Source organism: Dama dama, chromosome 20 (assembly GCF_033118175.1).
Source record: "Dama dama isolate Ldn47 chromosome 20, ASM3311817v1, whole genome shotgun sequence".
In the NCBI taxonomy this organism is placed as follows: domain Eukaryota; kingdom Metazoa; phylum Chordata; class Mammalia; order Artiodactyla; family Cervidae; genus Dama; species Dama dama.
The window spans coordinates 109,787,795-109,815,362 of NC_083700.1; the positions used below are offsets into that span (position 1 = coordinate 109,787,795).

Sequence of the window (27,568 nt, forward strand, 5' to 3'; positions counted from 1 at the left end):
CTCGAGGCGGGGGCGTTTGCTGCCAATAAGGGTAGCGCCCTTTGATTTTTCTTTTTTGTGTGTTGGTCCAGAAATTGGGTTCTTTGAATCATGGTGGCTCTGACTCCATGTAATCTCTGCGAGTCTCTGTTCTTGCTGTGGGCCGGAGGCGCAAAGACCCCTCTCAAAGGGCGAGGGGATCTGGCCTCACCTGCGGGCAGGCCCACCCGTCCCTCCTGGGGCGAGGCTGCCGGCCCCCTGCAGGAACAGACACCAGCCGCGGCCTTGCTCACGCCCCTCCGAGGGCGGCAGCCCGTCTCCTTTCTGCACCGGCTTGGGATGGCGCCTGGGGCCGGGTGGTGGGTGCCTGCTGCTGGGGTTGCTTGGGGTGCTTGTGGCCGGGGAATGTTGGGGTGCCGGCTGCTGGGGCTACTTGGGGTGCTTGTGCCGGGGAATGTTGGGGTGCCGGCTGCTGGGGCTTCTGGGGGTGCTTGTGGCCGGGGAATGTTGGGGTATGCTGGCCGCTGCCTGCCTGGCGCTGGGCTCCGGGCACTCACTGGGCCCGTGCTTTTCCGTCTCTGACAGTGCACCTCTGGGGCACAGAGGAGGTGGCTGCCTGGTTGGAGCACCTCAGTCTCTGTGAGTATAAGGACATCTTCACGCGGCACGACATCCGGGGCTCTGAGCTCCTGCACCTGGAGCGGAGGGACCTCAAGGTACTTCCACACGTCTCCTGGGCAGGCGCGCCTGTGCTCCCCGCGGCCCTGGGGTCCCCCCCATGACCTGGCTGCACCCCAGCGCCAGCAGTTTCCTCATCGTTCTCAGGCCGCGGGGCAACGATTTGGGAGTGACAGGTGCGGCCCCGGGCCGTGGCGTCTCAGCTCCACAGCCAGAGCCAGGGCAGACGCCGCGGGAATCCGCGCGCTCAGCCTCGCCGCACGGTGAACCCACGTTACCCCCTTGGGGGGGCCGTGAACCCCTTGGGGGTGCAGCCCGCTGCTCGTCCAGCTCGAGTTCTGTGACGAGAGCCGTTGGGGAGAAGGGGGACCCGGTGTCCGGGGTTCCATCCCCAGCTGCCCACTGACCGGCGTGGAGCGCCTGGCCCCGGCTCGGGGAGGGCAGGTGCAGGCCCCCAGCCTGGTTCGCCTTGCGGGCCCCTCCGGGCGCACCCCAGGAGGCTGCAAGGCCGCCGAGGGCACCTGGATGGGGCCGCGCGGCTGGCCTGCCTCCAGGCACCACCAGGGTGCCCAGCACTCGCTCAGGGTGCCTTGGACTCAGTTCAGGGATCCAGGCGAGGCGCGCGCCCGCGGGTGGTGGTTTGGGGGCATCAGTCTTCGCGGCCTCATCCCGCCGCGGTCCCGTGCCCCCTCCCTCGGTGGGGCCGCGGGGCGCCCGTCCTGAGCGCCGCCCTCTCCCCGCAGGACCTCGGCGTGACCAAGGTGGGCCACATGAAGCGGATCCTGTGCGGCATCAAGGAGCTGAGCCGCGGCGTTACTGCCGCCGCCGCCGCCGCCGAGGCCTAGCCTCCGCCTTCACGGCCTGCGTCCCCCGCGCCCCCCGCGACTGAGCCGGCTCGGCGGCCCCTCATGGTGCTACTCCCGCCGCTCGGCCCGGCCTGGCGCCCCGGGGCCGGACCCACAACATAGCTACCTGCCGCCCGTGCCGCCCCTCCCGGGTCGCACCCCGCTCGCGTCAGCCCCGCCTGGCGCCCAGCGTCTCCGAGCCTCCGGCCTTCCCGGCCCGGGCAGTCACCACCTGGGGCCGAGGAACCCTGGTTCCTGGGCCGCGGGCGCGGGGACCCGGCCGTGCCCAGGATGCGTGGCCTGTCGTCCCCTCGTGCACCGAGGCGGGCCCGTGTTTCTGTGTGGAGGGGGCTTCCTGGCCTTCGCGGGGCGGGGGGGGGGGGGGGGGGGGGCGGTGTCCGGGGGCTGCCCTGAGTGACCCGGGGTGGCGGAGAGGCCGAGCTGGGAGCGCTTCCCGGGCGCACCCCGCCCTCACCGCCTTGGCTTTCTCGCTTTCCACGCCCGCGGGGCACCGTCTCGGGACCGGCCCGCCCGGCGCGCGCCCTGCCGGCGGCTCCTGCGCGCGCGGGCTCCCCCTGCCGGTCGGCCCCGGGCGCTGAGCTCGGCCCGCGCTCTGTCCCTAAGAGGTGAGCCGGTCAGCGGTGTTTCCTTCCCGCCCCGAGGGGTCCCGTGCCTCGGAACCTCTGTGCTGGGAGGAGGGAGGCGGCGAGAACCCAGGTGCCAGAAGGCACCGGGTTTCCGAGGGGAGCCCCGGGGTGGGCAGGCGCCTGGGGGTCTGGGGTTCTCAGGACTCAACCGCACAGGCGGGGACCCACCCCAGCCCTCCGCGCCCTCTCGTGGGAAAGCCATCAGTTTAGGTGAAGCGTGGTGTTTCAAAGTAATGTCCGTGATTAGAGCAACACTGTTTACCTAAAACCGTTTTCTGAGTGTAGTGAGTGAGAGTGAGCGGAGTAAACGTGGGCGTTGCATGAAGCCTGTCTGCGGGGCAGCGTCCTTGCTGCCGCCGCCTCGTGTCTCTCGCTGCACGTGGGGCTGGCTGCCCTTCTGTCCCCGTCCCCACCCCTGCTGTGCGGCTGTCCCTGGGGGTCCCTGGGGTCTCCTGGTCCTGTCAGTGTAGAGGGAGGGAGGAAGGATCCCTGGCGACTTGGAGGAAAGGTTTTGTGCCCTCCGGTGGGGCTTCCCCTCGTATTTATGATCCTAATTTATACAGTGCCCACCGTGGAAGCAAATGCCTCCTGTATTGCTATGTACATAGCCACATCTGGGGTTGTAAATACAGTTGTTCTGTGTATAAATAAAACAAGCCTGTTTTTGATCTTCCATCGTCAGATTTATCATTCTTTTGTGCTTTGATGTAAAATTTCAGTTGCCAAAAAATCTTTCCAAACTGGGTTCAGAATTATGTTTTTCAGCCACTCTAAACATAGGTTGAATTGGTGGTGGCTGAAGAGCAAAGTGGAACGAATGCCATTGTATTATTCAGGGTATGGGTTCTAGGATCTGTTGAATTAACTCACCAAGGTGGTGGGGCTGGGTACCACTGAGGTTCTCAGGCTTAATCACATGTACCTTCAGCCCAGCTTCCAGAGGTCCTCTTAGCTAATGTTCTATCCTCCTATGTCTTTTATATAAAACTGCAAACCGAGCTCTCCTACTCCCCTGTTTAGTCCTAGTACCTTTATTACAAGGGAGCTGCCTCTTCAAGCCCAAGGTCACTTTGTGACCCGTTTTCGGGGTGCGGGATGGGGGCTGGCATCGTGGAGTTGAAAACTGGGCTGGCAGGGTACCATAGGGCTGTGTGCGCTCTGAATGTGTAGTTGCCTCCCCAGAAGCTTTCTTTTATGCTTAGTAGAACTCGTTTTGTCCTGCACGCTCCTCCCACATGGCCAACCCTGAATCAGGCCTCATGGTTACAAAATAGCTGCCACTATTCCAGGTATCACATCCAAATGTGACCGTGTCTAGGCTAAAGTGTGGGTGAACAGGTGGGTTGGCTCTTGCCTCTTCTTAAGGTAAAAGGAAACTTTTTGGAAATTCTGGCATCTACTGACCTCCGCTGAGGTCTCATTGCCTAGAATTGGACCACACAGTCACACTCATGACTAGAGCAGTGGGTGTGAAAGGAACGGAGCCGTGACAGTGGTGGCTGATCACGATACTGCTGGCTGACACGTTTGTTATTTTATGCTGGCTGCTGGCATACAACATATTATACATATTAACTCACCCATTCCTCTTTGCAATCCTACGAGGTGGGTATCCACATCTTCTAGATTAGGACACAGGATCAGAGAGGTCCCAGCTTGTCCCAGCAGCTCGTGGCCGGGCCGGGAGAGCATACCTGGAGCGCTGTTCCTGGGTCCCCAGCTGACCCCAAGCCCGCCCACACGACAGATGAGGAAACGGGGCCTGTGTCACACGCAGGCATCCGGGCCCAGGAGCCTGTGGTCCTTCTTGCGCGGATGACAGGAGCCAGGGCTCAGCCTTTGTGGGTTTTTAGGGGGTTGGCCGCGTGGCGTGTGGGATCTTAGTGCCCTAACCAGGGACTGAACCCGTGCAGATTTGGCCCCATACCACCACTGTGAGGCCCACCGCTGGGGCTGTTCGGGCCTCTGAAGAGCGCTGCACGGGGCGGTCGTGGGGGCCTGTCACCGTTGGGGCGTGAGTGCTCAGGGCGGCCTGGTTTTCCAGAAGCGCCGCTGGACTGATGCCTGCCCCCTTGGCACACTTGCTCCGGGCTGGGTTATTCGTCACCTGGCCGCTGGTGTGGAACTGCGAGGTGCCCCCTCCACTGGGCCCGCCCCAGCCCGAGGCTGCGGGCAGCAGCCCCCCCGCCTCTGGGCTTTGGGTGGAGGGGCTGCTGCTGAGGGTGGGGGACCCCCTCAGAGCCCCCACTCGGGACTAGAGCTGGTGGCAGGGCGGGCGGGTACCCGCTTTGAGCGTCAGGCCCAGGACTTTTATGGGCACCTGAAAGGAGGCCTTGGGCCGACAGGGAGTAACTCAGGGGCTGCTGGTGGCATTGCACCCCCAGAGGCAAGCTGCGGGCGCTGGGGTCCCTCGGTGTTGCCATCACACTCCCCTCCTCTGCAGACAGTGCCCCCACAGGCACCTGTTGTGTCTGTTACAGACGGGGCAGGACCGAGAACGGGCGCGGCGGCCGTGTCTCCATCCGACCAGGCTGCAGGGCCCCGACGGTCTTCCTTCACGGCTACATCTGTCCCGGGGGAGCTGACCTCTCTAAGCCGTGATTCCGGATTATTAAGGACTTCCGGTGCCCCGTCCCTCCTTCTGCCAGGAGAGTGACACAGCTGTATCAATGTGTTTTCTCTAACACAACCAGCATGGGCAGCTGCATTTCTCTGAAAAGAAAGAACCAGACCCCTTCCAGTTTCTTCAAATACAATTATTCCCGAGTCTGAGTTTATTTAAAACCAAAACACAGTTCTTTCTTCCCCCTTTTCTGTTATTTCTAAAGCAGTACTGAACTGGTCTTTTTGAACATAAACCCCAGCGACTTAGCATCCAAAGTTCACTTGGGGAAAAGGCCAGAACATGAAGCAGTCAGCAGAGACAGGAGGCTACAAATCCAAGTTTATTTTTTAACAAAATCTTAGTGCTTTCTCGCGGTAGCCCCGCTCCATGCCCGAACTGCAAGGAAGGAAGGGAGGGGAGCGGAGGCCAGGCCGCTCACGTGGACACCCAAGGCACCTCGACCTTTTCTTGCGGTGAGTGACCTCCAGCGGGGCCTCTGGCTTCCTGGCTGGTAGTCACTGTCGGGCTACGGTGGAACGAAGGGGCACAGGGAGCCCGGATGGGGCACGGGGCCAGCCTCGCTCAGTCCCACGCCAACACTGTGGCACCGTCCCCGCCCACCAGGTGCCCTGGAGAGTCGCCTGAGACGGAGGTGGTGCTGGAGAGCCGGAAGCACTCGCCAAAGTCCAACTTCTTAAAACACAGCTGCTTCCATACCGACCAGCACGTAAATCATGACGCGCACGTGGAGGAGAGGAGGGTTTCTGACACCGTCTGAGGGGAGGGCAGAGGAAGGAAAGGCCGGCCGTTCACTCCTCTGTCCCGTCAGCGCCTGGAAGAGCAGCTAGGGTGCAGCAACAGCCCCTCAATTCCTCAAGCCGGGGTCGTAGGCGGAGACCCTAGTCCACGCGTGTCACTTTCTTCTAACAGTTCAAAGCTATTTTAGTATCAGTGAAAAAAAGGCTGATGTGTGTGTTAGTCACTCAGTCGTGTCTGACTCTTCGACCCCATGGACTGTGGTCCACCAGGCTCCTTTGTCCATGGGATTCTCCAGGCAAGAATACTGGAGTGGGTTGCCATTTCCTTCTCCAAAAAGGCTGAAGAAAGTGTGTAAAATCAAGATGATAACCGTACTTAGCAGCACAGTCGCAATAAACCATCACTGAGATCTGAGGAAGTATTATCTTCTTCGGAGTTCCTGCTTTGGCCTGAGTTAGCTTGAGACACTGAATCACCCCAGTGTCCTAAATCCATCAACAGGAACACAGATGCTCTATTTGTCATAGATACCTATTAAACCTTTTAAACTGACTGCTAAGCCATGTCGAATTAAGAAGAATTTTAGCCCACATTTTCCTTCTCTCCTGTTTTAATCACGGCTGCTCAGGGCTGGCCCCCTGCCCACCAGGCCTGCTTGCCGTGACCCCGCCTCCCGGTCGGGCTCCTGGACAGGAGACACGCGGCCCCCGCAGGCAGCAGGACGGCAGCCGTGAGGACCCCCGGCCTTGGACGGCACAGGCGGGCGGGGGCTGCCCGCGCCCCAGCAGCACGTACCTGACCAGAGGGTGCCCCCTGGGCTGCTCTCCAGGAAAGAGAGGCACCGCCTTAAAATCACAGACCTAACTCAGCCCCAAGGGGAGGGGTGCCGTCTGGGAGCCCGTTTCTGTGACGTGAGCCGTCAGAAGCTGGGGGACTAGGTACAGAGCGTCACCTCGACAGCGGAAGGAGTGGGCGAGCGAGCTTGAACGCGCGGGCCTGGCGATTAGCAACGTGCCGCCGCATCCTCACCCGCAGTTAGTGCAGAATGAGCCGTCTTTCATGTAAAGACAAGCGGGGCGTCGAGTGCAGGGTGAGGGGCTGGCCAGTCTGTGCCGGCCCCAGGGGACGCCCCACAGAACTGGCAGAAGCACGGCCACCTGGCCTGAGATGAAAGCCTCCTCTGCTGGTGACAAAGCCGGGCTGTGGAGCCCAGGTCTGCCCAGGACAGAGAGCAGCAGGCCCGCTCTCGGGGACCTGGAGCGGGAGCACCGCGAGTCCCACGCTGTCCCGCCCCTCCCCCGCCCCGCGGCGCTATCTGAAACTCCCGACGTGGATGGAGAGAGAAGCTTCTGGTCCACGGGCCCGGGCGGGCGTCTCTGCACCACAGAAGACGTCGCTGCTCTGCGCACGGAGGGCCTCCCGGCTACAGGGAGAGAGAGAGGCAGTCAGGGGTTCACATCCCAGACGCCGGGGCCCCAGAAGATCGAGGAGAGGCTCCTGATTTCACTTCCAACGTTCAGGGTCAAGTGAGAACAGGCCACAGATATTCTCACAATGCCCTGCAGATATTGTGGGATATTCCCACAATGCCCTGCAGACCAGGGTTCCATGCTGCGGTCAGGAACGTGAGCCCAGAGGTTGCAGCAGGAACCTGTCTGTGGCCGAGGACCCTCACTCACCTTTTCCTTTTCCCCAGGGCGAGCTCTTTCTGTTTTTCCTTTCCGATGTCGTCTCGGACGGTACTGAAATCATCATCGTCTTCAACCAGGAGATTCTGCATGTCAAAATAACCACTGAGCAATGTTTTTAGACCTCTTTCTAGCCTACATGTAAGAGATGGATGTAAAAAATCACCTACGGGATATCCAAACTTACATAAACTAGCTTAGTAACATGAAAGTCTAGTGCTTGATGATAACAAACTGAGCCAGGGGCAGGACGGGCTCCAGGCGGAGGTGCGGGGGAGCTGGCCGAGAGGCCCGAGTGAACGGGCATGGGGTCCGAGGCGCAGCAGGCCGCGTCTCGGCACTGGGCTTCCCAGCGTCTCCCTGGAGCCGCCCTGGAGCCCCCTCCACCCTGCCCGGACCTGTAGGTGGTCAGAGACCGAGAGTTAGCATCAAGCTCGCCGCTCCCACAGGCCGGTCTCTGTCAGGGTGCATTGACCACAACACTCCGCCTGAGAACACGTGAGCAGGAGGAAAGCCTGTGTCCTGAGGCGATGCCCAGGCCTCCCAGGCCCCGGGTTAGGGACGCTGGGGTTCCTAGCCACGTGCCCCATGGAGATCTGGGGGAGGGAGCACTGCTTGGGGGCGGTGGCCCTCCCCTGCCCGACAGGCCAGCTGAGGGGCTGCAGGGGGCTGGCTCCCTGCTTCTCCACCCTCAAGTGGGAAGAGCCTTCCCCAGGAGAGCTCTAAGTGCTCTGCTGAGCTCAGTGCAACTGTTTCCATCTTTGTCTTTACAACATAGGAACGTGACCCTCAGCAAGCCTCGGCATTCTACCCGGTTCTCTGTTAGTGATCGTCCTGTGACTTTTCCACACTAAACACTTGGATGTGTCTTCACAGTGATACCTGGGCTCTGATTTATCTACTTTAAATGCTGTGTTCTCTACCGCCACATCAATACTCTTTCCCCCCTTTTTATGTATCCCCTTTCTGAGGGTCATTTAAGTTCTTTCCAGTGTTAGTCTTCAATCCAAATCAAAGAACCCTTCAATGCTCATTTCTGTACATCTCCCCCCAAACATGGGTGTTTTGGCAACCCACTCCCATATTCTTGCCTGGAAAATCCCATGGACAGAGGAGACTGGTGGGCTACATGCTTTGCATGGGGTTGCAAAGCACTGGACCCAACTGAGCAGGCATGGACGCGTGTGCGCACACACATGCACACACGGGTGTTTCCAGGCGTTTATATCTGGAGTGGCAGCGCCTGGCCGCATCGTGTGGGCACCTTCGCTGACTGCTGCCAACTGCTGTTTACTTGGCGCTGGTGCTTCCTGGTGCTGCCTGGAGTCCCGAGAGTCTGGCCTGGCGGCTCAGGTTTTATCTCACAGGTCCCTGGTTACTGGGAAGCTATCTTTTCACCTGCTTTCTGAGAACTGCCAGGCGTTACTCAGAGGATCACTAGGGGAGAGATGGGCAAAGCTTACTTTTTTGTAACTGATTTGCAGAAGTACTTTACATATTTGGGATACACTAGTCCTTATTGCTTATATCCTGATATATTATCTTTTCCTATTTGTGGCTTGTCTTCTCATTTTGCATTGTTTCCTTTGATGAAAAGAAGCTTTTACTTTAAATGTACAGTTGTCCCTCAGAATTCACAGTGGACTGGCTTCAGGACACGCCACAGACACCAAAATCCTGGGATGCTTGAGACCCACAGCTGGCACTCTGCATCCGCAGTTCCACACCTGTGGGCTCAACCAACTACAGTTTGTAGTACTCTGTGTATTTATTGAGAAAAAAAATTTGTATGTAAGTGGACCCAGGCAGTTCAAACTCAATGCTGTTCAAGGGTCAACTGCAGTCAAATTTATTGATCCTCTTCTTTATGGATTATGCTTTATATTTCTTACTTTAAGAAATCCTTCTTAACCTAAGTCATAAAAATTTTCGTATCTTCTAAAGGTTGAAATGCTTTTCACATTGAAGTCTTCATGTTGATTGCTGTACAGGTGTGGGCAGAGGTGGATAGTTTTATGGGGTCCACAGCTTATACAAATTGATCCTCTTTATGGAAATGCAATCAAAATTATGACTATAATTATTGAATAATCCATTTTTAATGCAGCCTCAAATACCTGTCAAGTTTCATTATATGAGTGATTCTGTTTCACTGCTCTATTTCAATCTTGCCCTGCCCCAAAGCTAGTCACCACAGTTCTGTAATCATTCTTAATTCTTGGTATGGCAACACCCTGATCTTGTTCTTTAAAAATATCTTAGCTCTTCAGCCTTCTGCTGTTCCATGTGAATTTATCTCTTTAATCTACATGGTTTTTCACTGTGATGATACTGAACTTACAACTGTGGGACAACTGGTATCTTTACCATTGTGAGGCCTCTGTTCCCAGAACACGGTATGTGATATGATTCTGTATCTAACTGAAGCTTTAAAGTCTCTCAGTATTTCTGTAATACTCTCCAGAAAGGTCTTTTAAATCTTTTTGTTGGATGTATTCCCAGGTACTTTGTAATTGTATGTATGTTGATCTTATAACCTCTTGAACTCTCTTAATAGAGCTAATGGCTTATTTGTATAGTTTTTCAAATGTGGAAAAACTGTACTTAAGAACAATGTTACATATATATTTTCCTTTGAGAATTTCTTTTACCTGTCTTTCAATTTCTGTTTATTTGCTTTTCTTTGTTGGGTGGAAGGTCATATTATATTGGTTACATATTTTAGTATTGTACAATGAAGAACAGAAGTGGTGATTAAGGGAATACTTATTCCTTAATATAAATTTAAGGGAATACTTAGTCCCTAATATAAAAAATCATCTAAGTCAAAAAACAAATTATTAATTCTTAAATTAAGGATTTAAATCATTAACCCTTAATACAAAAAATATAATGACAACAAAGTAGGTCTGTCCAAGGAATGCAAGGAAGGCTCAGTGTTGAGAGTATGTTTATGTAATAATACTCCATTACCAGATTAAATGAGAAAAACCATATCGCTAGTTAAACGGATGCAGAGAAAGCAGAGAATAAGACATAATATTAAAAATCCAGTGCTCATTCATTATTTAAAAAAAAAAAGAACTTAAGAGTAAACTAGGAATGAAAGAAATGTCTTAACCTAATATAGGTACCTGCATAAAACCTAAAGCAACACAGTGATAAAACTTCAAAAGCATTTTCATTCAAGTCAGACCCAAAAGGGTTTTGGTGTTGTGGTTCCACTGGCCTCATCAAACGAGTTGTCTGGTTTTCCCTGTTTCCCCCCTGCTTCATGAAACAATTTATCTAAAATGCGGTTGTCAATGCTTTGAAGACTTGAGTGTGCTTATCTGTGCTCTTTTGCAGAGGTTTCCTTTGCTCGTACAACTACACCACCTCTCTCTTCCCAGCTCCAGGCCTTCAATTTCTTCTCCCTGCCTAAGTTTTCTGCCAGCTTCACCGCGGCTTGCTCTTACACCAGCATTTCCTAGGGAGTTTTGCCGTGGCGGGGAGAAGTTGATAACACTTCACTACACAATCATTTGATTCTGGTGTTCTGTCAGAGTGGTAAGTTTACTGTGAAAGGCTTACCTTAACACCAATAGTATCTCCATCTTTCAAGTAATAAGGTGCACCCTGCAAATTATCTTGCTTTTTCTTCTTTTTCCTCTTGGTAGTTTGCTGGTTCTACAGAAAAATTAAACATCTTGAATTAAAACAAAAACTCAATCTCAAATTCTTGGTAAATACCCTATCAGTCTGTGAAAAATGGTAGTTAATCTATTTGCTATGCCAGGAAGGCCCAATTTTCTTGAGAAAGCCCCACAACTTTACCCAACTAGATACTGGAAGCCACGCAAACTTCTCAGGGAAGTATTTGGCAATTTCAATTTTCTCCACGGGAAGTGAGTACACATCGGCCACTCGCTGCCGCAGGGAGCCGGCTGTCCAGCCGCGGGCCGTGTCCCACAGCACGTCCACGGGCGGGCCGTAGGCTCTCTCGCCAGGGAGGCGCATCTGTGTCCGCAGCAGCACGTCCCAGGGGCTGTGCCAGAAAACAGTCGCATGTCAGATTTACCACCAGAGGAGAGAGGTGCGTGAAGGGCAAAGCCACTCCTCTGACTCTGCTGCTTTTCCTAAGGGATGTTCCCTGACCGAACCCTGAACGCCTGTGGGAAACTTTTGACTTTGATTTCCTTCACTCCTGACCCATAATGGAGGTGAGCGCCCATTCTGAGTCCATGGCACAGTCCCAGGGGAGGCAGCAGGTGGGGCTGAAGGCAGGGTTGGAGAAGTTCCTCCGGGGAGCACAGAGGAAACAGGTCTGGAGACAACAGAAAGGGCCGGCAAGGCGACACCCGAGTGGTGAGAGGGAAGGGCTCAATACGACCAGGTTCCCCACCACGGCGGCTCCCTAGGAAATGCTGGCGTCGGAGCAAGCCGGGGTGAAGCTGGCAGAGAACTTAGGCAGGGAGAAGAAATTGAGGGCCTGGAGCTGGGAAGAGAGAGGTGGTGTAGTTGTACGAGCAAAGGAAACCTCTGCAGAAAAGCACAGATACGAGATCCTTGGAGGAAGAGAAAGAAGAGAAACATTCAAACAGGTCAGAAGGAAATTCAGATGTGTGGAGTGTGTTTAAAAATGTAAAACAGTAGGACATGAAATAAAAACTACAGATAAGAACTGGAAGATAGAGAGGAGAAATGAAAACTTTAATGATGGTGAGACAATGAACAGTTTTAATGCTGTATTTCTATTATATTGGTGTTTTACTGAAAGAAAGGGAAATGCAGTTGTAGGAGATGGACAACAGGGAGAGTGAAGGCCTGGTGAAAGGAGATGGGACTGAATGCGGGGGACTGTGGTCAGGAAGGGGTCTGTCAGAGGGTGTAGGTGTTTTGGGGTCACTGAGCAGAGTTGAGGCCCAGAGCTTACAAAGGGTGGTCAGTGCAGACACAGGAGGTGCCGAGGAGGAGACAGAGGCTGCTGAAGACCCCAGAGAGCCAGGGGCCCCACTGAGGGAGGGCAAGAGTGCTCTGGAGGTCAGTCCAGGACAGAAGTGCTAATGGGGAAGGGGATCTAAGTAAGTACACAATGTGGTCTTCAAAAGGACACTGCTCACAACAAATGATAACGACAGGGGGTCAAATTACACAATATAATATTCTGTATTACAGAAAGAGCTCACACAAATTAGACTTTTTACTAAGACATCATTAAAAACAGGCAATATATAAGAAACAATTCACATACCCACAAAATATAAATGGCCTATAAACCTTTGAACAAATGCCCCAATCTTACTAGCAATCAAAGCACTGAGGCAAATGAAACAAGATAACCATTTTTCATTTATCAATTTAGCAAACATGTAAACAATGACAACACTCAATGATGGTTTGACAGTGAGGTGAAATAAATACTTAGAAACCCTGCTTGTGGGAACATAAATTGATATACCTTACCTGGAAATGATTTAAGATTTAAGAGGTTTAAAATGTCCATACTATCTGATCCAGAAATTCTCCTCCAGGGAACTAGTAATATAGTTTGCACTAAGAATGTCTTTTTATAAAAACAGTGGGATTAAGTGAAGGTCAGATATGGTTGAAAGAGCAGACCTGTTATATGGATGGGCAATGAGAATCATGTCAGGCAGAACTTAGTATCTAGTGTTACTGACAAAAATGCCTTGGACAAGAAAGTCCTATAATGAAAAAAGGAATAGTTACGTTTGATCACGGATAACTCTGGGGTGCTTCTTTATTCAATAAACAAACTGACTGTGACAAAGGCATCGTCCTAGGTACTGGGGACGCAGCAATGACCAAGAAACAGAGTGCTTGCTCTCCCAAAGTGAACATTCCAATAGGAGAGACAGATGACGATGGATAATTCAGTAAGTACACATCAGGGGGTATCAGGATGAAAAAAATCAGGACGAGGGGCAGCGTGGCAGGTGCTACTATCAGTCTGACCACAGACTGTCTCCAGGCACTGATAAAAACTGGGAGTGAGCATCTTGCTTACATTCAAGGTCATTATGGGTTCAGTATGCACTGGGACTGACTGAGAAATAAATGTTTTTACGGAAAAATGAATTCTAAGATCTAGATACCAGATATACAAACACATTTCTAGAACATAATCTGTTTTAAGTTGCCAGACTCATTAGAAGCAGTGAAAAAAAACACCTAAAATTTTAACAACCTAACAGTAAAGAAACTATCCATTGGGATCAGTTGCTGTTGTTTAGTTGCTAAGTCATGTCCGACTCTCTTACGACCCCATGGACTGGAGCCCACCAGGCTCCCGTGTCCATGGGATTCTTCAGGCCAGAATACTGGAGTGGGTTGCCATTTCCTTCTCCAGGGGATCTGCCCAATGGAGGGATTGAACCCATGTCTCCTGCATTGGCAGGAGGATTCTTTACCACTGAGCCCCCAGGGAAGCCTTGTTGTGATCAGACATGTCTGTAATTTTGTATGTGTAGAAGGATGTCTTACCCCAAGTTTTCTTCTTTCTGAAGGGGCTCTAAGCAGATCTCAGTTCTCTTTCCCAATTTATATTCCCTGATAACAAATGAAACAAAACAATACTGAATGACATATTAATTTTTTTACAGTTTTTTTTAAAAACCAATTTCAAGTATTCTTAAGTGAAACAGTATACCATATAAGAACACTGAAAATTTAAGAGACTACCAGGAAAATTATACACCAACAAATTGTACAACCCAGAAGAAATGGTAAATTCCTAGAAATATACAACCTACCAAGACTGAATCATGAAGAAACAGAAAATCTGAACAGATCAATTATCAGTAAGGAGACTGAATCAGCAATTAAAAACCTCCTAACAAAAAAGAGTTGAGGACCAGATGGTTTTACTGATGATAAAAGATTTAATACCAATCCTTCCCAAACTCTTCCAAAAAAACAAAAAAAACAGGAGGGAACACTTCCAAACTCATTCTATGAGGCCAGAATTACCTTGATATCAAAATCAGACAATAACATTACAAGAAAAGAATATTAAAGGCCAATGTCCCTGATGAACACAGCTGCAAAAAATCGCAAAGAAATACTAGCAAATCAAATTCAACAATACATTAAAAGGATCATACACTATGATCATTTGGGATTTATGCAAGGGATGCAAAGACGGCTCAACATTCACAAATCAGTTGATGTGACACAACCACGTTAACAGAATGAAGGACATGATCATCTCAACAGATGGAGAGAAAGCATTTGACAAAATTCAACATTCTTTCACATTAAAAATTCACAGCAAACTGGGTATTCAACACCATGAAGGTCTTATTTGACAAGCCCATACCTAGTATCATACTCAGCAGTGAAAAGCTGAAAGCTTTTCCTCTGAGATCAGGAACAGCAGAAGGATGCGCTCATACCACTTATATCCAGCACAGTAGCAGAAGTGCTAGTCAGGGCAATTAGAAAAGAAAAGGAATCCAGATTGGAAAGGAAGAAAGAAAACTGTCTCCGTTTGTGGATGACATGATGATGTTTACAGAAACCTCTAAAGACGCCACCAAAAAAAAAAGAAAACTTCTTAAAACAATTAAATGGGGACTTCCCTGGTGGCCTAGTGGATAAGAACCTGCCTGCCAATGCAGGGGACACAGGTTTGACTCTTGGTCTGGGAAGATTCCACACACCTCGGAGCAACTAAGCCTGTGGGCCACAACTGCTGAGTCCATGCTCTAGAACCTGTGGTCCACAGAAGTGACCCCACTGAGGAGCCCTTGCACTGCAAGGAAGAGGAGCAGCACCCACTAGCCGCAACTACAGAAAGCCTGTGCAAAAAGCAACAAAAATAAATAAATCAATAGATTTTAAAAAACCGCTAATAAATGAATTCAGTAAGGTCACAGGACACAAAATCAATATACAAAAATCAGTTGCATTTTATATAATGACAATAAATTATCAGAAACAGAAATTAAGTAAACAATCCCAATTCCAACAGCATCAAAAAAAAAAACAAACATAAAATACTTAGGAATAAATTTAACCAAGGAGGTGAAAGACCTGTATACTGAAAACTACCAAGACACTGATGAAAGAAACTGAAGACACAAATAAATGGAGTGATTCCACGGTCACGGATTGGGAGAATATTGTTCAAATGTCCGCACTACGACCCCCCCCCGCCCCGCCGAAATCTATAAGTTCAATGCAATCCCTGTCAGAATTTCAACAGCATTTTGCAATTAAAAATAGAAACAGTTCTAAAATTTTTATAAACCCACAAAGACCTCAAACAGCCAAAGCAATCTTTTCCTAAGAAAGAAGAACAAAGCTGAACGCAGCATGCCCCATGATTTCAAACTATACTATAAACCTATAGTTATCAAAACAGTGGAGTACTGGCATAAACAACACACACATATCAGTGGAACACAAGAGAGAGCCCAGAAATGGACACATGCATATCTGGTCAATTAGTTTATAACATGGAAGCTAAGAACCCACAATGGGGAAGAGTCTCTTCAGTAAATGGTGCTGTCGGGGGGAACTGGACAGTCTCATACAAAAGAATGACGCTAGAACCTTATCTTACACCATATGCAAAAACAAACTTAAAATTGATTAAAAGATTTGAATGTAAGACCTGAAATTGTAAAATTTCTAAAAGAAAACCATGGGGTAAAGCTCCTTGATATCAGCTTTGGCATGGTTTTTTTTTTTTTTTGGATTTGACACTAAAAGTGAAGGCAATAAAAGCAAAAATAAACAAGTGGGACTACATTAAACTAAAAAGCTTTTTCACAGCAAAGGAAACCATCAACAAAATTAAAAAGCAATCTATGAAGTAGGAGGAAGTATTTGCAAAGCTAAGGGGTTAGTATTAAAATTATATTGAAAAAAAATAAAAAAATATTGAGAACTCATACAACTCAATAGCAAAAAGCAAATAATCTGACTAAAAAATGGCAGAGGATGTGAACAGAAATTTTTTGAAGACAGACATACTAAGAGCCAACAAGTACATAAAAAGGTACTCTACATCACTAATCATAAGGGAAACACAAACCAAATGCACAATGACATGCCATCTCACACCTGTCAGAACACTTATCATTGAAAAGACAAGAGAGAATAAGTATCAGTGAGGATGTGGAGGAAAGGGAACCCTTGTTCAGTGCTGGTGGGAATGTAAATTGGTTCAGCCACTATGGAAAAACAGTATGGGGATGCCTCAAAAATTAAAAAAAGAACTATCACACGATCCAGCAATCCCACTGCTGGGTACCTCACCAAAGGAAACGAAAACAGGATTCTGAAGAGATTATCTGCATTCCCAGGTTCACTGCAGCGTTATGCGCAGTAGGCAAGATATGGAAAAACCTAGTGTCTTTACTGAAAGAATGGATAAAGGTGTGGTTTACAGGTGTGTGCATACACTCACACACACAAAGGAGTACCATGCAGCCCCAAGAAAGGACACCGGTGGCCTGAGATAACACAGGTGGATCCTGAGGGCACTATGCTAAGTGAGACAGGGTCACTGCTATATGACGTCACTTACATGTGGACTCTAAGAACGCTGAACTAATAGAAACAGGGACTGGAACAGTGGTTTCCAGGGGCGGGGAAGGGAAAAGGGAAGATGCTGGTCAAATGGTACAGACTTTCAGTTATAAACTATAATCAGCATGCTGTACCTGACATCCCCGGGACGTACTTACAACACTGCATTATATACTTGAAAGTTGCTGAGGAGACAGTAGATCTTAAATGTTCCCACACACACAAAATGGCGATTATGTGATGTGATGGAGGTGTGAGCTAACACCATGGTGGTAAAACCATCCTGCAATATGTGTCCGTCAAATCAACACACTTATACAGGATCAGTGAGTTAAAGCTGCTCAGTCATGTCCGATTCTTTGCAACTCCACAGACTGTTGCCCGCCAGGTTCCCTACCCATGGAATTCTTCAGGCAAGAATACTGGAGTGGGTTGCCATTCCCTTCTCCATGGGATCTTCCTAACCCAGGGATCGGACGCGGGTCTCCTGCATTGTAGGCAGATTCTTTACCATCTGCACCAACAGGGAAGCTTTATACAATGTTATATATCAACTGTATCTCAATAAAGCTGGGAGAAAAAACAGTCAACATTTTGTTGTCTCTGGACCAAAGTAAAAACAGGCAAAGTTACACTTTTACTTAATATGAAAAATGGAAGTTGTCTCAGAGTTTGTGATAACAAGCACCGTCCACCTGACAACGTGAGTGACCTGAACGGGCTGCTGGGGAGTGTTCACCAAGAAACCTACTTGAGCTGCTGCTGGTGGGCTCGTAAGAGCCGGCCTGGGCGCTTACTTTCCACCGTCCAGGCTCGGAGGAAAGCTGGGGATGGGATGGAAAACTCCAAGGAGGGCAAGGTCATGGCCTAGAAAAGAAACAGACAACTGAAAAGGCATTCTTAAAAACAGCCTGCTTCCGGGAAAAAGTGAAGCGCTACATAATGACATCTGAGGGGAGACAGCATCTCAATGATAATAGCTACCAAAAACCCACAGGAATCTCTCCTAAATGAAATTAATCCTGAGTCACTTTTGTATTCCTCTATGCTGAAATCACCTTGAGAGTTAAGTGACTTTTCTATTTCTGAGCCAAAAGCTCCTTTTTAATGATTATGTTTTAGAAAATGAAACTTTAATTTCTATGTGACTGTTAACTCAAGAGCACAGGCCACTCTGATAAAAGCAGACTTGTCTTCAATTTCCATCTGTGCTACTATTATTCAACAGTGTTTGTTCTGCCAAGGAAATGACTTTCTATTTGAAATATTTCAGAATCTCTGGATCCAACTGCTAGGCCCAAACCACTGTACTAATTCTGTAGGGTGGATAACTATTCATATACTTAGGTTGTATTATATGACATGGCCAATATTCATCCATTTTTTAATCTAGAAACAGTAACTTTGTATCTTTTAATCCAATATAAGAAGAAAAAAGTCACTTCCTTCTTGTTCTTAAGAGAATAAGATCATTTGCTTTTTTTGAGGAAGGTATTTCAGACAGTGAGGATACACAGGAGAAGTCACTCAATGACTGATACTCAACTTACATGCCCCTACACTTTTTCCTTTAAGAGGAAGAAGGATGTTCATTTTAGTCCATTTAGAGTTAAGATGCTTCTGAGGCATTTTGTGTTGTATTCAACTGAGTCTTATCCATTTGGACAGAGCACTCTGTCTGTGAATACTAATGTTCAAGAAAACAATATAATATCTAGTTTAACATTCTAACATAAAGCTGAGATTCAGACCTCCTGGGCAACTGACAACACAGCTTTTGCTAACCACATTTAACACATGAATCACAATGGTGCAAAAACAATGTAAATAAAGGAGTAAAGTGAATGCTTTACAAATGTTCCAACAAATGTTTCCCTAAAAAAATCAAAATGAACATAAGCTGCAAGTCACCGAGGAGACAGTGAAATGAAAGCACAGCATGCCTGTCCGAGTGGGAAGAAAGGAAGCCACAGGGGGACTGAAGGAGCCTGGGAGCCCCCTGAGCAGGACGCGTGTGTGGCCTGTGAGGTACTCACCACTGAACATGGCATATAACACATGCCATATCAGAACAGACTGTAATTGAGGGAAAAGGAAATAGAAGAATATATTAATATCTCACTGGAAGCAGCCAGATCACCACTAGGGTTCGCTGCAGGAGGAAGGCTGACCTGAGACTTCAGCTCCCCCAAGGTGGCATCTTCTGAGATTTCAAGGTCTCCCAAGTACCAGAGGGAAACTTCCGCGTGTGCGTCACTGGGAGCACCTGCAAAGGACAGAGTGAGACTTCTGACAAGAGCTTTAGATGCACTTAGCTCATATTTCTGAAATACAGGCTGTGCTGGGATACTGCACACAGGCTTAGTACAATTCTATCCAAGCAACTCGGAATCCACGGGCTTTGAGTCAGCCTCTCAGGACCTCATGGGGAGGAAGCGGGGTCTGGCAGACGGGCCGCCAGGGGGCGCAGTGTGGGCACAAGACCGCCTCTTCTGCCAGGATGGGTCTGAGGAATTTCACACTTGAGCTGTCACTGAAAGCATCGGGAGCTTCAATGTCCCGTTCCGTTACAGTGAAGGGGGCTGCTGTTCCTATTGCCATGGGGAGCTTGGGAGATAACATATAATAATTCCTTGAAAAAATTGAATACATTGCCATAATAATAAAGATAATAAAAATAACAGATGGCAAATGAATGTAAAGCCAAAAAAAAAAAAAAAAACCAAAACCCAAAACAGGATGGTATTTTATAGTGGTTACATACAAATCACTGTATAAAAAAATAGGATGGTATTATTATGATGCTATGAATTATGGAACACACAGATTTTGTTGTAATTTAAGTACATTTTAAAAAACACACATTTCTGTTGCCTCTCAGCAGAAGCAGTCATTTTACTTTTCTTTACGACACATTGGCTGCTGTAATTCTGTTGCGTTCTCACCTGGAGTGGAACTGGCTTTCCAGATGCCGCCTTGAGAAAGGGTACAATTCGTCTGGTCCTGGTGATCCTTCCAGTGATGCAGTGGCCCCCGAGGCTGGTACCACCAAATGGGCACCGTCAGGAAACCCTGAGGAATGGAGATTTCGAACTGCTGATGCACACAGATTAAGTCAACTTCCACTTCCACAGAGAAACATCTTGATATAGAAAGTGTTCCTGAATTTAGTATTTTTCCTTAAGATGTATGTATTAACTGCCATACATTATCATTTACCGCTTTTACAATCAAAAGTTTAAAATCACAAAAATCAGTATTTAGGATGAATGGTACTAATGTTCTATAGATTAGGAGCTACGGTAAGCGAAAAGTATAAACAAACTAACAAAACATTTGACAGAACAAACTATAAAAATATTTTCAGGCATTGGAAGAGCACCGTAGCACAATGCACCAGTTACATGGAGTTTTTAATTTATAAAATTTTCTAAAGGAACTTTCTACAGAGAAGCAACAATCTATTGATCTAAGGTGCATTCCTATATAACAACTACATGAAATAAACTCATCTCCTAAGACACATTCTGTAATTTTGGTTTTACTAACCTAACTGGTTCTTTCCCAACCCTTTTTTGAGTTAGTAAAGAACTTGAATAGATTAACTATGCTACAGTGGTCAATTTCCAACAATAGAAGATGAGAATGTGGGAAAAAAACATGTATTTTTAAATACATATTTTTCAAGAAATACATGCTAAAATAAGAATATTTTTCTGCTTATCAAATTGGTGAAAATTAACAAATACTCAACTTCCAGGCAATAAATAAATAAATCAGAGCAAAAACTCCATTTTTTCATTCAATTCAAACCTAAACTCTTATAAATTGGTGCCAGGAGTATAAACTGCTGCCAAGTTTCTGGAGAGTAATTTGGTGCTGTCAAAATTTAAAACGCCCAAGCCCTCTGACCCAGCCATTCTATGGTTGGGATTTTATCTTCTGATATACTGGCCCATGCATATTGAGATATTCACTGCAAATTGTTTATGGCAGCAAAAACCATGAACCAACCTCAAGGTCCCTTTTTAGAAGACTGGTACATTACGGCAGGCCATAACTTTTGACAAAGAAATTTCAGTTCCAGGAGTTTATCCTATGGATACATATGTGCAAAATGGCAAACAGAGAGTATTTTTGGCAGTGTTATTTGTATCAACAAAAGACTGGAAACAACCTAAATGTACTGGTTAAATAAATCATGGGAACCTCCATACATATCAAACAGAATGAGACAGTTTTTTGTGTATGGACACAGCATATATATGGGGTAAGCCATTAATGAAGAAAGCTAGGTGCAGAGTACAGTGTCAAGCTTATAATCTTTTCTGTAAATAAAAATACGTATATACACATGAATGTGTACATGCATGCTCCATATACACACACGTGTGTACTGAAGCACGCGCTTCTGGAAGGATACAGGGGAAGCTGGCTGCCTGTGAAGGGAGGACAGACACGAAGCGGATGGGCGACCTCCTTTTCCTGGCCCAGCTTTTTATATCCTTTATATTCAAAAATTAAAGAGCACAGTATAAAATACAACCGAATTCTTTGAAGTCATGAAAAAAAAGAAGGTAGGTTTCTCTGTGCTGATGTGAAGAGATCCTTAAGACATACTAAATGAACAAAAACAAAAAACACAAGGAATAAAACAGTGCATAGAGTATGATCCCCTTTATGGAAACTTTGAAAAGGCTATGCACATATTCACATTCAACATACAAACAGGTGTAATTTTTTTCTTGGAAGTATAAAAAAGGAAAAATAATTGGGCTCTTTCTGGAAAGAAAGATATGAGAAACTTCTGTTAATCATTCTATAGCCTTCTATGTTGTCTGAATTTTCTTAATCATAAGAAAATGATTATCTGAGTGCTAGAATTTGGGGTAATTTTCTTATTTTCCTCTTTACATGTGTCCACATTAATAAAAACAACAACTACTAAATAATGGCTTTTCTGAGTGGTAACATGCAGTGTCTACGGCAGAGGTGTGGCACAAGCCCCCTCACAGACCCACACTAGGACTGCAAACATTGCTCAACTCTTTGGGAAAACGATTTGGCTTGTTAATTCCATCTTTAGAACTGTCTTAAGAAGGATTTATATTTACTACTATTTATAAGAAAAAGTTTAAAACAAACTGAATTCCAAACAACAGGGATATAGACGGATTAAATTGTGCTAAGTAATACACTGGATATAATGACTGTTTTTAGATTTTATGGACAGGTTAAAAAACTAAATATAAAAAATAGGAAATAAAACTGTACATACAATTGATGGAAGGAAATATATAAAGATGTAAAGTATGGTAGCTGTCTGACTGGTAGAATTTGGGGTAAGTACTCTATACTGGTTATGATTGTTATTTCCCATTTTCACATGATGAGAACATATCATCTTTGCAATCACAACACAGAAACTGCTATTTACAAAATGTCTACTTGGGAGCAAAGTCTTACCAGAGGAGGAAGTTTTCCTTCAATTAAAAGCAAAGTATCTCCAGAACAGATCATAAGCTCTTTCAGCTTTGCATCCTAGAAACACAGAAATTGAAAGTTTTTTTTGTCACTTACGACTTCTGGAAGGAATAAAGAGACCATTCAATCTTTAAAAAAAAAAGCCAAACAGTGATGCTCTCTATTACCCTTTCAAGAAATAAGTAGATGAATAATGAAGCAGATATTGAAGACATGGAAATAAACTAAGACTATAAAATACTACGTCATTATGTATTAAAACTGTATAATTAAGGACTTTAAAAGATTAAAGGAAGGAAGATGGATGAGATGAAAAATGGCAGACTAATTTACAGAAGATAAAATTTTAGTTAAGCTTAAAAGATGGGCTGGATTTGGAAAAGTCAGAGGAAACAAGAAGGAATTTCTCAAGGAAAGAAGAACACGGTAGGGCTTCCTTGGTGGTTCAGTGGTAAAGAATCCATCTGCTAATGCAGGAGACACAGGTTTGATCCCTGATCCAGGAAGATCCCACATGCCACAAAGCAACTAAGCCTGTGAACCACAGCTATTGAGCCCGTGCTCAGAGCCCTGGGGCTGCAACTACTGAGCCCATGCACCCTAGAGTCCGTGCTCCAACCAAAGAGGCCACTGCAAAGAGAAGCCGGGCACCAAAACAAAGAAGAGCCTCCCCTTAATGCAACAAGCGAAAGCCTGCACGGCAACAAAGACCCAGCACAGCCAAAAAGCAAACGAATACAATTATCACAAAACAAGGACATGGCGAAGTCAAGGTTAAGTCAAGGGTCGGTATGATTTGTATATATGATTTATATCAAGGGGAAGAGCTAAGAGACTAGATTAATTAGAGTGGGAAGTATCTGTTGGAGAGTAACAGGAAAGAAAACTGGGTGGGAAAGGGGCCACAGGTCAAAGGGGTGTGGAACAGAAAAAAAGTTTTCAGTTGCTTTTAAAAAGCCACTCAAGATTTCTGTGAAGAGGATTTTTAAAGATCACCCTAAGCTGTAAGACCTGTGACATACTGATATGAAGTGGGAACACCTGCGCTTAGGGACGCCAGCTGTAGGCAAGAGGCAAAAAAACCCCAAAATGAAACAAAAGACCAAAAACCAGGGTTTGAACCAGGAGGCCAGCAATGGAATTGGTTGAGAAGGAGTGGAAAGACTGACAGTTCTCTGAAGGCCAGGATCAAGTATGACCCACGTCAGGTAAGGAGGGTAAGCCACATGTGGGGCTGGAAAAGGTTAGGATCAGAAAGACTAACAGCAAATCTGTGAAGTGGAGCCAGTTCTGAGGGTGATGAGTTTGCTTTTAGAGGAACTGTTTGATACTGGTTTGAGAATTAGTAAGAGAAGAAAATGAGGCAAACATTTGACTAGATAAACTCTTCTGACGTCCAAACTTTATGTCCTGACAATACTTTGAGGTCTACTTCTTACTCTAGGCTGTCAAATTCCTGGCCAGGACTCACAGGGGCCTCTCTATTGGCTGTTACACAGCAAAGACCTTTCCCTGGAAGGCCCTGCTTTAAATCAGCCTCTGCTGATGTTTAATGTCAGAGTCTCACTGAACAGAAAGCAGGCACATAAAAGACTGGGGAAAGGGGTACTGAGCACAACCATCTGAGGCCACAGATTTGGACTGTGAGGTCTGATGCACCTTGGAGCAGCAACAAGGAGATTAACCAACATGAAAAGATACTCAACATCACTAACTATTAGAGAAATGTAAATTAAAACTACAATGGGGAAGCCCCTCACACCAATCAGAGGGGCCATCAAAAAAGTCTCCAAATAATAAATGCTGGAGAGGGTGTGGAGAAAAGGGAACCCTCCTAAACTGTTGGTGGGAATGTAAATTGGTACAGTCACTATGGAGAACAGTATGGAGGGTCCTCAAAAAACTAAAAATAAGAGTTACCATATAATCCAACAATTCCACTCCTGGGCATATATCCAGAGAAAATTCTAATCTGAAAAGATACATGCACCCCAATGTCCACAGTGGCACTATTTACAAAAGCCAAGACATGGAAGCCACCTAAATGTCCACTGACAGATGAACAGATAAGGAAGATGTGGTACACACAAACACAATAGAATATTACTCAGTCCGAAAAATAAGAATGAAATAATGCCATTTGCAGCAACATGGATGGACTTAAGAGATTATCATACTAAGTTAAGTAAGGTAAAAAGACAAATACACATTGCTTACATGTAGAGCCTAAAAAATGGCACAAATGAACTTATTTATAAAACAGAATAGACTCACATACAAAGAAAGCAAATTTATGTTTACCAAAGGGTAAAGTGGAGGAGGGATAAATTAGGAGGTTGACATTAACATATATACATTACTATGCATAAAATATATAACCAACAGGGACCTACTCAAGGGAACTATGCTCAGTATCTTATGATAACCTATAACAGAAAAGAGGGCTTCCCAGGTGGTGCCAGTGGTAAAGAACCCGCCTGCCAATGCAGCAGACATAAGAGACACGGATTCGATCTCTAGGTCAGAAGATCCCCTGGAGGAGAGCATGGCAACCCACTCCAGTAAATGAAAAAGAATCTGAAATAGAAAATATATACATATATTTAACTGAATCACTGTGTTGTACACCCAAAACTAACACTCTAAACCAACTATACTTCTATAAAAATTAAAAACAAGAGGAAGAAGAGTAATCAGACTCCAACCATCCTATAATAACTTTGCTCCTACATCTTATCCTCAGTGTCTGGAGGGATTTAGAGATGCAGCTTGGCAGAGTCTAAGTGACTGGCTGGTAAGATGAATTCTGCCATCATCAACTTACAAAGAAACTCTGAGGTTAAAACATTCAGGTTTCAAAATTTAGAGCATATATTCAAATTTTTCACTGGCTCAAATGTCCTTTGTTTTCTGTAGTTCTCTGCCTCTCAATGAAGAACTACTACTAGAGACATATTCTCTTATCAAAAGAGGACTCAATATATATATGTTAGATACGTTCCCACTTAGCTGAAACTTTTCCTTAGACTCTGAAAAAATTGCAGTGAGAAGAAATGAAAGTAGATCCACATATGGATTCTTGTATCCTAAAAAAAGTAGGCTTTCTTTAGAATTTATTCACATGAGTAGGGTGTTATCCTTAGGAAAACACAAAACAATCACTTTACAAATGAAATGTATAGAAATAATCTTACTTCTTCACATAAAGGCTCCCCAGCTTCAAAGCACCAATTCATTTTTCGTAAATGCCATGTGTCTCCTAAGAAGGAATCAAAATCAGGATGGAAAAAAAGTCAGAATAATATGGTTTACGAGTTTGCCAGGAATGACCCTTCTGGATAAATATCAAATGGAATATAATCTAATAATTATTAACTAATTTTAAAAGTAAATCATCTCTTCAGAGCATGAAAAAAATTAACTTGCTGCCCCAAATTGGTGAATCTTCTGTCTATCCTACCAAGTACTGTATACCTGCAAATACAAACACTTGGCACTAGTGTGCAGTGTCTATTTATACCTTTATTATTTACATGTACATATGCATGCCTATATCACACCTTGAGCATAAACACATGTACATACAAGCATAGAATCCCTTTTAAAATCACAAAGTTGTCTTGGATGTAAACACATGCTAACATTACTCAGCAACTGGTAACATGTACAACAAAACTGTTCCTGTCCAATTGGCAGTAAATCTAACAAAAAATAGTGTTCAGTACAGCAGTTTAATGAATTGGGTATAAAAGAACATTTACGAATGTTAATGAGATTTCAGTTTGTCAGTTACACTGACAAAACAGGAAGAGAATTTTTTCTTTTGAGGAGAGGGAGCTGAGTAAAAGTTGAAAATCTTGGTTACAAAAAAATTAGCAATGTTTTATAACAGTCACCTCCCCCCACTCATCAAAAGAAGCTCCATAAACATAGATCTCATATTTATCCTGCACAGGCCACAGGTTTTGAATCGCCCTCTTGTGGCTCAGATGGTAAAGAATCTGCCTGCAATGTGGGAGACCTGCTTCAATCCCTGGGTTGGGAAGGTCTCCTGGAGAAGGGGATGGCAACCCACTCCAGAATTCTTGCCTGGAAAATTCCATGAACAGAGGAGCCTGGTGGGCTACAGTCCATGGGTTCGAAAAGAGTTGGACACGACTGAGCAACTAACACTTTCACTGTAGACCCTCTTTTGTCATTATTTCTAGTTTTAAATGCAGCACAGGCGTGTTGCTTCACTGGTGTCCGACTCTGTGCGATCCTATGAACTGCAGCCGGCCAGGCTCCTTTGTCCATGGGATTCTCCACGCAAAAATACTGGAGTGGGTTGCAGTGCTCTCCTCCAGGACATCTTCCCAACCCAGGGATTGAACCTATGTCTCTCAGTCTACCTGCATTAGCAGGCAGATTCTTTACCACTAGCACTAACTGGGAAGTCTCTTTAAATGCAGTCAGTTGTATCGATATTTACCTTAATCTAAGTAAGTTTAAAAAAACAATACCAGTAAATTAAGAGTGAACACCATTACGTCACGGCACAGCATGGCAGAAAGAAATCAAGAGTTGTGAAATCAGAGCGATCTAGCTACTTGTGGTATAACTCTGGGTGAGCTGTTTAGCCATTCTCTGCATCTGAGAAATGGGAACAAGTGAGGATCCCTGCTGGGAGGACTAGTGTGGAGATGAAATAAGACACCACAAGAAGCTCCTAGAAGAGTGCCCTGAGCCTGAGCAAGCAAATGTCCCTGCCAGGTGATGGAGCCCCAGGCTTCCACTCTGGTGCAGAGAATGGCAAGCACTCAGTCTACTGAAACCGCTTGATGCCTCCTCAAGCTTCCTCACATGGCTCCATGTGGGTAGCCACTTCAGGATATCCTAGGTTTATTTTTTTCATTCATATTACATTCCCTAATCTATACATAGAAATACTGGCATCAAACACAACATACTGAAGTGCTGAATTAAGGAGGTTAAAAAAAAATCAGTAAAAGATCTAGGAAATTCCAGAGACAAGCTTAGGTATCATCATAGTCTGTAACCCACCTGTGAGGCCACATTTGTCCAGCATTATCTTCAGACACTGTTAAGAAAAAAAAAAATTAAAAAAAGAAAAAAAATTATGTTCATTAGTAGTTCTGTTTCTGAGTTACAGTATGAGAAACACCTTTCTTTTGACCCTGGAACTATCTGATTATATTTAACAACTCTCAAACAGATAAAGACATACATGGTTAACTGGTTAGGTAAGCACTCCTTAAGAGCTAAGGAGGTGCCAAGTCAGCAGGAAAAAAAAAAAAGCTTCTGGCGTTCACAACCAGAACCTACAAGTTCATCCACTTCCAG

The 27,568-nt window shown here is 46.1% G+C and overlaps 2 protein-coding genes across 21 annotated transcripts in view; one reads left to right on the forward strand and one right to left on the reverse strand.

Annotated features, from left to right (window-relative positions):
- Positions 1–2,822, forward strand: part of DGKD (diacylglycerol kinase delta) — a 104,734-nt gene extending 101,912 nt beyond the window's left edge. For 5 of the 6 annotated variants that reach the window (XM_061122490.1, XM_061122491.1, XM_061122493.1 and 2 more), the window contains 2 exons: positions 565–695; positions 1,401–2,822. In XM_061122490.1, the coding sequence (XP_060978473.1) occupies positions 565–695; positions 1,401–1,502 (233 nt within the window). In that variant the 3' untranslated portion in view covers positions 1,503–2,822. The remainder of the gene's footprint in view (positions 1–564; positions 696–1,400) is intronic. The other variant, XM_061122492.1, reaches the window with a different exon arrangement.
- A 2,249-nt stretch (positions 2,823–5,071) lies between these two features.
- The window catches only part of USP40 (ubiquitin specific peptidase 40), a 79,390-nt gene continuing 56,893 nt past the window's right edge, over positions 5,072–27,568 (reverse strand). For 10 of the 15 annotated variants that reach the window (XM_061122497.1, XM_061122498.1, XM_061122499.1 and 7 more), the window contains 11 exons: positions 27,269–27,305; positions 25,420–25,484; positions 22,208–22,282; positions 19,687–19,813; positions 18,913–19,007; positions 17,493–17,608; positions 13,688–13,753; positions 11,018–11,228; positions 10,775–10,870; positions 7,193–7,287; positions 5,072–6,936 (listed from right to left, as the gene is read on the reverse strand). In XM_061122497.1, coding sequence (XP_060978480.1) covers positions 6,825–6,936; positions 7,193–7,287; positions 10,775–10,870; positions 11,018–11,228; positions 13,688–13,753; positions 17,493–17,608; positions 18,913–19,007; positions 19,687–19,813; positions 22,208–22,282; positions 25,420–25,484; positions 27,269–27,305 — 1,095 coding nt within the window. In that variant the 3' untranslated portion in view covers positions 5,072–6,824. Of the gene's footprint in view, positions 6,937–7,192; positions 7,288–10,774; positions 10,871–11,017; positions 11,229–11,432; positions 11,443–13,687; positions 13,754–17,492; positions 17,609–18,863; positions 19,008–19,686; positions 19,838–20,210; positions 20,838–21,164; positions 21,354–22,207; positions 22,283–25,419; positions 25,485–27,268; positions 27,306–27,568 lie in introns of those variants that run through there. The other 5 variants (XM_061122510.1, XR_009689273.1, XR_009689274.1 and 2 more) reach the window with 5 other exon arrangements.